Below are 13846 nucleotides of genomic sequence, written 5' to 3'. Positions count from 1 at the left end.
GTTCCCCCAGACCCCCTCCCTGGGCTGCGTTCCCCAGCCGCCCGCCGGTTCAAGCTCTGACCCTCAGGGACCTAGGGACCGCTTCCAGTTCCATGTTCCTGAGAACTGGGCCTCCTGGAGCTGAGCACAGCTTGGGTTTCATTCTGGGTTTGTGCTTGGAAAGCACCCCCGGGTCTGGCTCTGACCAGCACGTTCTGCTTGTCTCTTGCCCAATCCCACTGCCCAGACCTCAGCTTCCCCTCCTTGCGTCTTCAGCAATCTGGGCATCCGCCAGGCTGAGGAGGTGCCCAGGTTCCTAGCCAGGGGGCGCTGCTTCTGCTCCAGTGAAAGCCAGGGCTATGGCGCCCTCTGGCGGCCAATACTGGAGGCGCTGCTGCCCAGCACAGAGATGGAGCTAGGGCTCAGGGTGAGGGAGGACAGGGTTTGGCACGTGTCTGCCCTGTGCCACCTCCTACCCACGGGGCTCTCCACCTTTCCCCACCAGATGGCTCCATTTTACACAGAATATTGACGCTCAGGAAATTGGAAGCCAGCCAGCACCTAGAGTTGTGGTCCCCATTTATTGCACTGCTTTCCAACTCACAGAAGACCATCCCCCAAAGTCTCAGTCCTCTGCAGGCATCTTAACACTGGGCTGCCGGCTAGCCTTGCCTGCTCTGCATACTCAGTAGCCAGCAGGCTCCCCGCCTTTCCTGGAGTCTGAGGCGGCCGCCCAGCCACCAGCCGTGTGCACGATGGCCTGCACCACAGCAATGAAGGTGGGAACGACCTTGGTGTAGTGGCGCCGGGTCTCCAGGGCTGTAGTCACTGCCTAGGGGTAAGAAAGGAGAAGGAGGTTAAGGGGGGCTCAAGATCCCCTCTGAACCATGCCTGTGTGGTCACAGGCTTCATAGACCGAGATGATGTCATTTCTGGTCAAATGGCCAGGAAAAGCAAGTTGGAGGCAGCTGGGCCTATTGGGTCTCATTGGAGCATGTGGCCTGGCCCTCCTTGCACAGGGGCTCAAGACAGCCCAGCAGAGGACACCAGCCTTCATCCACTCCATGATGACCCAGGAAATCCAGACCTCCATCTCAAGATGGCCCCCCCTACTGGCCCCCATCTCCCATCCTACCGGATCCATGTGTCTCTCCACTGTTGTGGTGTTGGGCAGAAGCTGGTTGTGCAGCCGGGGCTCCTCAACTGCCTGCTTCACATCGTAGCCAAACCACATGCTGTTGATAATGGCCTAAGCGGGGAAGTGGGGGAAAGATGGGGTCAGTGTGGCCCAACGGCAGGGGCTGAGGGGACAGGTGGGTGGCACATACCAATGCGGTGGCTGTGGTGATCTGCGTGCCCCCAGAGGCACCCACCACCATACGGACCCGGCCGTCCCGGTCCACGATGATCACTGGGCACATGGACGAGAGTGGCTGCTTCCCTGAGGCCAGTGGGCAGTAGGGGACAGAGATGCCGGTCAGCTGCCTGCCTGGGACACAAACCCCGTCCCCACCCAACTCCCCACCCCCAACCCACACCTGGCTTGATGAAGTTGGCTGGTGAGGGGGGCACCCCAAACTGGTTGGTGATGTTAGGGGAACTGAAGTCGTCCATCTCATCATTGAACAGGATCCCACTGACGTGCGATAGCACCTTGGAACCAAAGCTGCAGACAGGCTGAGTCAGACAGCTATGCCCTGCCCAGCCCGCCTGCCCCCCACCCCTGCCCACCAAAGCTCCAACTTGTACCCCATGAGGTCCAGGGCAAGTGTCCTACCAAGGTGGGGGCTCAGTTTCCCACCATGAAAGGGGTTGATGGAGCCCCGCTTCTGGGACATGAGGGTAGCCCCTGCCCCACCCAGGCCGCCTGGCAGCCCCTACTAGAGGTTGATGGTGCTGGTGGCTGACACGGCGCTGCCGTCCTCTGCAACCACGGACAGGTGGGCAGTGCCCCCATCGTCTGGTGTGTAGAACTCGGGCTCGTAGTAGGATGCGGGGTGAGTGGTGTCATCGGAGATCCTGCCCCGGAGTTGAGCAGCAAAGAACTCAGAGCTCATGTTTCGGACCACCTGCCGAGACCCCAGAGCTGTCCTGAGGAGGTGGAGGGGTGGGAAGGGGGCACAGGCTTGTGCAGGCAGCTCTCAGGAAGGCCCCAACCATGACTCTGACCACAAGCTTCCTGTGCCCTAAACCTCATGTGGCCCATCCACCCCCCTCCTCCAGCTTCTGTCTCTTTTGCAGTCCAGCAACTCTGAATGTCTGTCTGTCTGTTCCCAAGCCTCCACTCTAGCCACATTCATTTATTCAGGGAGCTTGTACTGTGTGCCTGGCACTGAGGGGTCAGCAGGGAACAGATAAGCAGTTCCCCACCCTCATAGCAGGAAAGACAAAGTCAGGCAGGGACATGCTGGGAAGAACAAGGCAGGTAAAGGTGGTAGAGAATGATGGAGTTGGGGTGGAGTGGTCAGGGAGGGCATCTCAGAGGAGGTGACACATGAAGAGCTCTGAATGAGGCCTGGATGGCAAATAAAAAGGCCCTGAGGCAAACCTGTGAGTGACAGGCAGATGGTGTGTTGGGTAAGGAAGACAGGCCATTGAAGATGCTGGCAGGCCCTGATCTCATCGGTCCTCATAGGCCTCAGACAGACTTTGGCTTTTGCTTTCAGCCATCCAGGATTGGGACAGAGGAGAGCATGCCAGGATCCCCCTGGAGGCCATGTGGGAGAAAAGAGTGGAACCCAATAGAGAGTCTACGACCTCAGCTGGGGAGAGATAAAGTGGCTCACCCAGGTGGGAAAGAGGGAGGGATTGAAAATGGCCCAAAGTCTTCAGTCCAGAATGGTCCTTAACTGGGGAGGTGGTAGCACATGTTGGAAAGGACAGGTTTGGGGAGAGTACGGACCTTGATTTTGGACAGGTGCCCATTGCACAATGAGAAGCCTGTCTTGGGTCAGGGGTGAACCTGTGTGTCAAGATCATGGGCAAGATCAACTGAGGGATAAACATGGAGGCAGTTGCTTAAAGTCATGAGCCTGGATGGGCAGTGAGAGGGGAAGGACAGACAGAGAGCAGAGGGGGAGACGAGGGAGGAGCCAGTAAGAATGACCCTTTGGGGCCTAGTGGTGGAAATGCCTCCAGAAGTTTCCAGCAATACCCCTCAGATTAACTGACTAATCAGGGTGGAGTGGGGTGGGGATTTACAGCCTGAATCTACTCCCAAGGAAACGAAGTCAAATCGAGGATGTGGGACATTCTACAAGAAAACTGTCCTGGGCTTTAAAAATCTGCAAGAGAGCCAAGGGGGCCATTGTAGGTGAGGAGACTGAAGAGACAGAACAGTGACTGCCAGTGTGAGCCCCATGGGCCCCGGGCCAAACCCCATCACAGGCTTCTAACATGCCACGTAGCTTGATAGGTGTAGGAGAAGTCCTCGCTCAGAAGGTACCATTCGAAGTATGATATCTGCAGCTTATTCTCCCCTGATTCAGAAATTCTAACACGATATCAAAGGCAGAGGCCAACAGGACAGGGCACCAGAGAGGACAGAGCGGGCCACATTCGCTCTGAGGGGAGCGGAGGAAGAGCAGGTGGAGGGGGCCGGACTGACAGAGGCACACCTTTCTCAGGAATGATGCACCAGGAAGGGCAGAATGGGGCAGAAGAGGCAGATCAGCATCGTAGGAAGGACGCACGGAGTCAGCGAGTGGATGAGCAGAAGGCCCGCTCATCTCAGGAGGGAGGGCAGAGGGGGTCCCAATGCAGCGGCTTCTGTCCCCTTAGGGGTACAAGATGCCAGGCCACTAGCTGTGGTGGGAAATGGGGGTACAAAGTGGTCACCAGGAAAGAGAAAAGCCCTGGGAGACCAGAGGGGCTGCTGAAGTCCCTCCTGGGAGGCACAGGTCAATGGGAGGAGTCTGCAGGTCTACTCCAGAGTCGGGGGATCCAGGTAGGTAAGGAGGGATGTGACGGTCACAGTGGAGGCCCAGCCTGGAGCTGGGGGACCTGGCGGTGAGAGGGTGGGCAGTGCAGAGCCTGAGTGGGGACCTGGGAAGTGTCAGCTCCTGGGTGCGACCAGCCTGTAGGTGGCCAAGCCTCTGCCCCCCGGGAACGCTGGTCCTCTCCCCTCACCCATCCTGCTCATCACTCTGAGGGCTGCACCTCACATGCCTTCCTCACCTCAGCACTGACTACTCTAGAACCTTCCAGGCTGAGGGCACAACAGGTGCAAAGGCCTGGAGGTGGGAGTGTGGGGGACAAAGGGGCACTAATTACTCATTGTCAAGTCTGTTACACTGTGAGCTCCATGGGGCAGAGGCTCAGACTCTGAGTCACCAGTCCATCCCATCACATAGTAGGCCCACCACCAAAGTTGATGAAACGGATTAGTAAGAGAGGTGTAAGGCTCTACGAACCCATAGAGAATCCCAGGGAACCCGCCTGACCTCTCCACAGCCGGCCCCCGCCCATTGAGGGCCAGCCCCTGTCCCTTACCTCAGTCACATTGACGAACTTGGGGTCCCCAAGTAGGGTCCTCTTGGCATAAGCAAACCGGAAGGCCTCCACGATGCGGTGGTAGGTCAGGCCCTTCTGCTCGGGTGTCTCCACGCTTGCCCGGGAGAAGTTGTACCCTGGTAGGGCACAGCCGGGAAAATGGTGGCAGCCCCAGGGCCCTCAGGACACCCCAGCTCAGCCGGGACAGCTGGGTGCCCGGGGTAGACTCACCTCCCTGAACCACCTGGCCCACCTTAGAAGGACAACATTTAATAACCAGCAGCAGTGGCTGCTTCAAGAGGACTGGGTCTCATATATCCAGCCAAAGGGCTGCTCAGTCGCAGACGATCTGGCACTGGGTGCCTGGGGAGAACCAGACTCTGTTGCCCTTGAGCCCCACTCCTGGGACACTGCTCCCACCTCTCTCTCTCCCACACTCCCCCAGGCCCCGAGAGTACCCTCTAAGGGCCGGGTCACTCAGCACTGCCCCCTGCAGGGCGCAGTGGATGGCTCACCCTTGAGGATGTTGAGGATGAGGGCCAGCACAGGCCCACTGAGTGGGGCGCTGGGCATGTACAGCCGGGCATCCCCAAGGCTGATGCTCAGTGGGTGCTCGATTAGCTCCGCACGGTAGTTGCTTAGGTCCTTGGCAGTCACAATGCCCCCTGCGACAAGACAGCTCCATGGGGGAAGTGGCGACAGGGATCGGGCTGCACCATTAGGGGCAGGGCTGCCATTTGAGGAGGATAGGGCTGCACCATGCGCAGGAGACCTGCCTACTCCGCAGGGCTGCTGCCCCTCCACCTCCACACTGGCCCACCCTCCAGCCCCTCAGGCCCCCCTGATGGTGCCACATTCCCACGGCCAGACCTAGACCAGCTGCCCTTGACCTGCTTGTCCCCCTGGCCTTCAGGGAAACCATCTCTCCTCTGGGCAGCCAGAGTCTACATAAGTGGAAAACATCTGCTCCATCTCCTCTCTGTCCAGCCCCCTCCTTCTGTAACTAATGGGTGGGTGGAGGGAGGCTCTTAATTCTCCAGGGGGAGGCTCCAGACAGACGAGTATGTGCAAGCTAATTTCAAGCATCAGTGGTGAAGGTCAATGTGCCAATCACCCTCCTCCGTGACACATTGACAAAAATAACATATGAAGAAGGCCACAGCTCAGGGAGGGAGTGGCAGCTTTGGGCTCCATCAGAACCTGCCCCACAAGGTTCCCACCACAGGACCCTGCATGCAGACCCTCCAATGCCTCTCTCACCAAGCCCACCCTCATTTCCTGTGAGCTTCCTGGAGCATTAAAACCCCCCTCTGCAGGTATACCCTATCTCTCTATGCCTATAAAGTACAATCTCATCTGTAGTGTAGGCATTGCCTCCTCCAGGAAGGCCTCCCAGATCTGTACTTTAGTGCTTCCTCAGCCCTGGCTCATGCCTATGCCTGCATTTACCACCCTCACTGCCCCCCCCCCCACACCCAGAAAGCCCAGGGTGGGAGGGCTTTCTCTCCTGCTTGTACTATCTCTCTCATCTTTGACCTAACCAGGAGCTGTGGATCTGCTGCAAACATATCTGTAACCTCCCCTGCCAAGTGTTCCTTGAGGGCCCAGTGCCCAGCCCAGGCAGGACCCGAGGTTCTCTCTACGAAGTTCCTCACCCAGATCCCTGAGGTCATCCACTCACCAGCCGCCTGGATGTCCTTGATAAGCTGGGCTGTGAGGCTCCCATTGTAGAAAGCCTGGGCACCCTCAGAGGCCAGCGTCTCATACGTGTCAGCGAGCCGTGGCATCGTCACTCTGTCCCCCTCTCGCAGCACCTTCCCGTCCCGACAGAACACCTCGCTGGGGCAGAGCGGGCTCCAGTGAGGCAGATGGGTATGGCGGACTGAACCAAACCATCCCCATAGCCACCCAACACAGGGAAACAACAAAGGACAGTCAGCTCCTGTCCACAGGGGCGTGGCCCTGTCACTCAGGGCTCATACTCCAGCATCCAGCCCAGGCCTCTTGGAGTCCCCTGCCACTCAGGATATACAGACCAGAACCCCAAGTGCCAGGCTCAGAATGTGTCTCCAGTCATGATGGGAAGGGATTTGCATTTTCTGGAGCCTGTCCCTCTAACAGCTCAGGTTCCTGAAATTGCTCCAGCCACTCACAGCCTGCAGGGCCCTGGGGACTTGCCTGCCTCACCTGTGCCCCAGAGCAGGCCAGCGTGCAGACGTACCACAGGGCGGGCTGCTGCTCAATAGCAGCCTGGCTTCTCTGTAGGGCCGCCGCCAAGCCCTTTCCCACTGGGAAGCCCTGACGTGCCAGCTGGATGCTGGGCTGGAAGAGGCGGGCCCAGGGCAGGCGCCCGTGCCGCTGGTGCGCCAACTCATAGCCACGGATCTCACCAGGAACTGCCACCGACAGCCCCCCTGTGAAACGAGAGGGACACAGTTGGTGGTTCTAGAAAAGGGACATCACGGCCTCCCTTGGGCAGCATCCAGGTACAGTGCCCAGATGGGACCGGTGAGGCGCAGGAAGGGAATGATTTGTGAGGTCATAGCTGGACTCGGCAGGCAAGGCTGCGGCAGATCAGCCAGGGATGTCTAACAGGGCACGGGAGGGCAGGGAGGTAGCACGTGTGCTGGGTTTGGCTGTCCCAGGTCTAGATGTCTATTTCCGCAGGTGCCACCAAGTCTGCAATCCTGTGTCAGGCACAATGAGACCATGGGGAAGCTGGACACATGCCATCTCTCAGTCTGAGCCTCCCAGTCCTCAAGGTCTCTCACCCCACGAGACTCAAGTGTGCCACCAGAACCTGCCAAAGCCCCCAGTGCAAACCCAGACCACTCTCAAGACTGGGTCAGCCCCAAGGCAAGGGCCTCTCTTCTATTGCCCCAGCTAGGACCGGATTCCAAATCCCTGCCCTGTTCCCTCTCTGGACCACAGTTTTCCTATCTGACCAGAGAGAGTTTTTTGTCTTCCAGTTCTGATCTTTGAGGAGCCCATGACTGTACTGGAAACAGACCCCAGGGTGCCACTGCCCACCGTGCCCAAAGCCAGACACTGACAGAAAGGTTCAGCCACAGCCCCCACTCCAGGCCCCCTCCTGCGGTCACCCCTGAGATGACTGGGGTCATTTCAGCAACCCGCAGGCTTGGTTCCAAGGGCTGGGTTGCTACATCCGCATATCTCAGGTCTGACATCCAGCACAAAACTCCTCCCACCTGAAGTAAATGCTACCATAACCTCGGGCCAATCAGATTCCCATACCGCCCTGCTCACCACACTCACCAGTGACCCGCACACTGCCAGGCCAGGGCCCCACCCAGCCTCGCCTCACCTGGCCCGTCGTTCTCCCCTCCGGCGTCAGCTCTGTAACACACGTGCCTGGCTCTCCTCACATCTCCCCCCACCCCTGTCCTCTCTCTACACTCAGTCTCTTGGTCACCTGCTCCAGGTCCCATTTACATGCTGACAGCTCCCAAATTTACTCTCTGGCCTGGCCTGCTCCCTGACAGCCAGATCTGGGGGTGTACCCGTGCATTTGAAAAAGACATCTCAAACTTAACACATCCAACACCCAAATCCTAACTGTCACCTTGACAGTCTCTGTCAGGGCCTCCCTGTCCTTCCAGTTGCAGACCACAGACCCTCAGTCATCGGGACTCCCAGCATACATCACACCCAACGGTCAGCAAATCCACAAGCTCCACCTTCCACGTGTGTTCAGCATCAGCCACCAACCACAACCCTCATCTCTCCCTGATTGGATCACCAAGATGTCCCAACGGATCACCTGCTGCACAGGTGGTTTGCTTCCTGTCCCTTCCACAGAACCCAAGGCATCCCATCACAAACAGGCCAGATCCGTCGCAACCACCCCACACTCAGATACCCAGAGGACAGCTCTACCTCCCTCAGATAAGAAGCATGGTCTTCATAATGACCCATGGGGTCCGATGCAATCTGGGCTGTTTCAGCTGGCCCCTGCTCGTCTGTCTTCTTCCCCCTAAACACCCATGCAGCCCCCCCCCCCCCCCCGCCGCCCCAGTCTCTGGGTGTTTGCTCAGATGCCACCTCCCAGACCAGGCCACCTTGGTGAACCCACGTACCCGCCGGCCCTTCCCACCTCTGCTTTCCCGGCAGCACGTGGCTCAGCCCCCTCTGCTCAGCCTCTTTCCTGCACCTGACACGGCAGCCTGACCAAGCCATGGCTTTCCTCTGTTGCCTTTGTTTCAGACCCCAGCTCGAGGAGCAGACCCTGCCACTTTAGGGACACCCAGTAAGTCCTAGTCCTAGTTAATAAGTGAATGGCAGTGTCCACACAATGATGGTCTATAAGATTCCAGCAACCTCTAATTTCATTTTTACCCATTCTGAGTTTTTCAATGGGTAAAAGTCAAAGATTCTGCATGTTGGAGAGGACTCTAAAGGGGCTGTTAATAGTGTGCAGTAGGTGATCAGGCTAACTGTGGCCCAGGTGCCCTGCCCTTCCTGCTCTTGGATCTCTTTTCAGGCAATCCATTTGGGGGTGGGGCCCGGGGTTGGGGGTGGGGGGGAAGCCGGTGGTGAGCGGAGTTGTCCTTCAGAGCAGCGCCCCCTGGTGGTCACTGGCTTCCCCTCAGCTGCCTGGGGAGTTGTGGGCAAGGGGTCTCCTCTTTGCTTATGGCCAGATTAGAAGAGAAACTGCATCCCATACTCATCAAATGAACAAATGAATGGCCTGGTATCTGGGAAAAATGCAGGGTTTAGACAGCCTGCTTCATCACCATAGAGCTCTGTGACCCCAGCTGGTTTGCATGACCTCTCTGGGACTCAGCATCCCCACCTATAAAATGGGAGCTAACACAGCACTCCCCTGGCCAAGTGTACAGGGAGGATTCAAGGGCCTCGTCCGTGAACAGGGCTGAGCAGAGTGCTGGCCCCAGTGACCCCGGGATGAAGAGCTGTTTTACAATAGTAACAATTATTCTCTCCGTGTCCCAGCGCAGGGTGGCCCTGCAGAGGCCGGAGCAGAAACAGCAGAAGCGCTGTCCTTTACTCTCCGGGATGATGGCCTTGACCATTCATTAAGGAGGCTGTTTGGGGGGCTGGGAAGGGATGGGGGTGCATCAGTGACTGCCAGAGCTGTCCCTGTCAGACCTCCCTGTCCCACATTCGCACCTGCCCCTCACCTTTCTGTGCCTGCTCCGAGCTGTTGAACATGTTGGTGGAGGCCAGCTCAGGGGCCACCTCTCGGGCATTGATGACCTCAGCTCTTCCTGGAAGGAGAAGTAGGTGGGCAGCCTGGACCAACACCAAACCTTCACCCAGCGTGAGCCCAGGGGCCACCCAACTGTGCTCGCCCCAGCCCAAGTCCAGTCTGAAGCAGACACCTTGCCACTCACGCCCTGCCATTCACCCCCTGCTCCCGCGGGCACTTACCTGTGGTGCTGTTGTAGATGGTGAGGAACAGGCCGCCCCCGATGCCCATGCTGTGGGCGTTCATGAGCCCCACGCACAGCAGGGCCGCGATGGCGGCGTCCACCGCGGAGCCTCCCTCCTGCAGCATGTCCCTGCCCGCGGCACGTGGATGGGATTAAGAACCTGAGGACTCCCCAATCCCACACTAACCCTGCCACCCACCTCCGCCCTGCTGGGGTACTGAAAAGAAGTCTGCAGGAGTTTTTGGTTTTCAAATGTAACTCTAAAACCGATGAGCTTATATTTTCCTCTTTTTCGAGCAAGTGAATGAGTGTAACTTTCATAATTTAAAAAATTTGTTTCCTTTCATGGATAACATTTGTTCTAAGTGTTTAAGTGGGAACTTATCTTTTTATATAATGTGAGATAGGAGTCGAAAATAGTATCAAATAGCAGTTTATCCAAAGAGACAGGCACCCTTAGAACAGAGAAAAGGGCTCAGCCCATTTACAGGTGGAGAAACAGTCTCAGAGGGGCAAAGGATCTTGCCCGGGTCCACTTATAGTGGTTGTCCTCTACGACCTGTGTCCCCACACCCGGCCCCACTCACCTCCCTATCTCTGAGCAGCGCTTGGCGTCTGTGGCCACGGCTGCCCGGGGGTACACATGGTTGGGCGGCCTGGAGGTGGAGGGCAGCCAGAGGGACAGGCTAATGATGATGAGCATCAGAACTATGGCCACCAAGGCCAGCACCACGTAACGCTTCTTCATGGTTCTGTGGGTATGGAAGGGAGTGGAGGAGCAGGGTCAGGGAACCGTGCCAGTCTGGCCTTGGGCACATCCTGATCCTCACCCCTACAGGACACAGCCCCAAGCCAAGCCTCAGAAATGTCCCTGTGTATCCTGCCTGCCTGCTGCTCAGAACACGTGCGGGTCAGGTCACTCCCTCTGCCAGAAGCTCCTGGTCCCAACTCTGGCCCCCCAAACCCTCTTTGTCTATCCACAGGGCCCCAGCCCAGTAAGAACCCCATCTCAAGCAGCAACTCCTCTTGGAACCCCCAGATTTCACACGAACCTTTTTCTGCCACACCTTGTCTGCCTTTTTCCAGGGGCCCAGCCCTCTACTGCAAATAGGTTGCTCTAGAAGGGACAAGTCAGGCCTGCTTTCTTCTGTGTCCCCCACATCATCTCAGAGCTCAGCACTGTCCATGGGTCCCCCAGAGTTGTCTGCTACAGAGTGTGGGGTTCAGCTTCTGTCATGCCCTAGAAGGGCCCCTGCAGTCTCTGCCTGAAATCATTGGATCAGTGGTGACGGAGCAGGGCCTACCTTCCTCAATGGATGGGAGCCCCGAGCCTTGCCTGGGGAGATGGCCACAAAAGCTGGGAGAGTTTGCCTAAAACAGCTGGTGAAAATAACTGGGGAAGGGGAGGGTTCTCTCTCTCACTGTAGGAGGCTGTGCCACAGAATCTGTTCCAGAGAGATGCCCCAACCACATAGGTGAGTGTATCTGAAGCAGACCCAGCCCTCCCCAGGGGGTTCTGTGAGGTTTCTCTGCCTCCAGATGAGCTCTAGAGTCAAAGAGGAGGCTGGGAGCTGCTCACATGCCTGAATTCTCCTAGCATTTCTGCTCCCAGGCAAGGCTGAGAGAGGGTTTGCACAGAGCAAGGCAGGCAGCAGTGGGGGCATTCCTGTACAAGGCCGGCTGGGGGGTGAGCATGTCTTGTGATCAAGTGGTAAGCCTAGCTGAAGGGTTGAGGGGTGGGGTGGGGATGGAATGGGACCCGGAGCCAGTCTGCTCCTTCTGAGACTGGACTTGTCCCTTAGCTGCTGTGAGGCCTTGGGTAAGTAACTGACAATCTGTCCTGGGGGAATGACAGAGGCATTCTGCTTGGGGATGTCATGGAGATTAGGTGGGTTGTAAAATGGGAAATGCTAGGTAAGTGTTGACCACACTGAGCTATGCTGGGGGGTTCCCTGGAGGCCTGCAGGCAGCTGCTGAGAAGCTGGTCAGCCTCTTGCTCGATTTTTTTCTCTGTTGACTTCCTTCTATGCTGTGCTGAGAGTGACAGCAGTCACCCTTGAGGTCCGCCTGGTTGTGGCAGCAGGTGAGGGGCACGATCCCAACAGGGAAGGAGCGGTAAGGTGACAGAGGGACAGGGTCTCCCTTTCCCAGAATCGGTTTCCTCCAAAGGGCAGGTGTCTGTCGGTGAGCCCCAGGCTGGGACCCCTCTGGCTCACTCCATCCTTATTCAGGGGGTCTGAACACCAGGACCAGAGATAGTCTAGAAATGGAGCCCCAGCCCCATGTGGGGAGCACCCAGACACCAGCACGGAGGGGCTTTCTCCTCTCCAGACCCAGGGGGCAGTCACACAGCAGACTGCTACCCCATGTCCGCAGCAGGATGCCACCAGCCCCTCCGCTCCCCCATGACAGCATCAGGGCACTGTGGTCTCTGGCTGGACTCAAGACAGCCCCTCCCTGGCACCTCCTGTTCCTCAATCCTCCGAAAAGCTGGCACAGAGCCTTCTCCCAAGTGCCAGCCAGGCCCTGCCCCTTGCTAACGCCCTCAAGGACGGACCATGCTCTCTGCCTTCGGCCCCTGTCAGCCCAACAGCCCTCAGGGCACACCCTGGGCCCGGCAGGGAGGCTGCTCTGGGTTAAGGGCTCCTGGAGGGACAGCTGCGCTGGGAGGTCAGGAGCTGACCGGCAACATGCGGCGCCCATTTGGGACACAGAACTTTCCCACTGCGTGCAGTCGGACAGGACTGGACCGGACAGGGCCCCCCACTGGGGTAGGCCGTGCTGGGCACCTTGGGGCATGGCCGAATGTCTCCTGGGATTGGGGCCATCGGCTCAGACTCCCCCCGGGGCCCTCCTCTCGCCTGCCAGGCCCCTGGGTTGAGCAAGGTCCACACTCCAGCCTGCTCTGTCCATCCACCCACCCAAGGGCCCAAGCAGGCGCCCGGAGGGGCAGGTGCGCCCAGAGAGGCTTAGGCTTCCAGGGTGTGTGGGGAGGGTGTGGGCAGCTCTGAGCCGCACCCCCTGTCCCCTGGGCAGAGCAGCAGGGAGGCCTGGCTCAGCCCCCCACAGGCAGACAGAGGACAGAGCCAGCCTCCCGGAAGACACCCCACTGGGAGACTGGGCTGCTGTTTCCCACTCCCCCACCCCACGTTTTTCTCGAAGACTCAGTAAACAAAGTCCAAGCCTAAAGGCCTGGTTCCCACATAAACCGATATCAGGAGGGGAAACCAAGGCTAGAGAGTGGATCGGGGACCATGCCGGGCCTCAAACCTCAGCCCAGCTCCTCATCACCCTGGTGAGCTTACCTGAGGCCTGGAGGCATCAGGGGCCCAGAGAAGCTTCTGTTCCTCAGAAGACAGCTCTGGGTTGGGGCACAGCAGGGGAGGAAGACGCAGATTTATCTGCCTGGGAAAGTCTCAGTCACATCAAGGCCAGCTTCCCACTCCCGGGGGAGGCAGCTGTGCTGGGAGGGTTGAGGGACCTCGGGAGCCAGAGCCATGCTTGCAGCCCCTGCTGCGCTGTTCTGGGGACCTCTGAACTGGACTGAGATCTGGGGATGGACATCTCCAAGGAGCAGCAGAGGCAGGAGGGACTGGAGGAACTCACATGCTCATCTAGTCCCAGCAGGGGCTAGAGGCCAACCCCGGGGATGCCCAGCCTCCCCATGGGGCAGCTGAGGCATTTGGTGGAGAGTAGGTGGTCCTTTAAGGGAGGTCCAGCCTGTCAGGGAGGACGGTCAAAGGCTGACATATGGCCAGCAAGGAGGCACAGTGACTTGGCCTGTCACCAGGTACCTGAAGTTTATGAGGCCCTGGAAGGCACTGTACTAGCAGTGACTCTTGGAGTCCCCATGGCAGTGGCAGCAGGTGAAGGTGTAACCCGATGGGGAAGGGCGGGGGTGGTGACAGAGGCAGGGGCTCCCGTTCCAGGACTCAGATCCTTCCAAAAGGCTGTCGAACAAGAGC

At 58.3% G+C, this 13846-nt stretch overlaps 1 protein-coding gene across 1 annotated transcript; it reads right to left on the bottom strand.

Annotated features, from left to right (window-relative positions):
• Positions 1–541: 541 nt before the first annotated feature.
• Positions 542–13218, bottom strand: GGT1 (gamma-glutamyltransferase 1). The gene is made up of 13 exons (XM_090291753.1): positions 13187–13218; positions 10469–10633; positions 9880–10010; positions 9630–9716; positions 6692–6884; positions 6152–6309; positions 4986–5135; positions 4471–4607; positions 1861–2048; positions 1518–1645; positions 1308–1420; positions 1115–1228; positions 542–811 (listed from the first exon to the last, which is right to left on the bottom strand). Exons 1-13 carry the CDS (start codon positions 13201–13203, stop codon positions 665–667), a joined length of 1728 nt encoding a protein of 575 aa, XP_090147879.1. The 5' UTR covers positions 13204–13218; the 3' UTR covers positions 542–664.
• Between the last annotated feature and the right edge of the window lie 628 nt (positions 13219–13846).

Source organism: Furipterus horrens, unplaced genomic scaffold (genome assembly GCF_987537825.1).
Source record: "Furipterus horrens unplaced genomic scaffold, mFurHor1.1.pri manual_scaffold_11, whole genome shotgun sequence".
NCBI lineage: Eukaryota > Metazoa > Chordata > Mammalia > Chiroptera > Furipteridae > Furipterus > Furipterus horrens.
Note: the sequence above shows the minus strand (reverse complement) of the source record. Positions and strands in the feature narration are given on the sequence as shown.

What these genes read in the sequence shown, in the direction of transcription:
- GGT1 (XM_090291753.1), bottom strand. An exon ending in CGCTGCTCAGAGATAGGGAG is followed by an intron (nt 10,011 to 10,468) that starts GTGAGTGGGGCC and finishes TGCCGCGGGCAG; the next exon opens with GGACATGCTGCAGGAGGGAG. An exon ending in CATCCTCAACATCCTCAAGG is followed by an intron (nt 4,608 to 4,985) that starts GTGAGCCATCCA and finishes GTGCCCTACCAG; the next exon opens with GGTACAACTTCTCCCGGGCA.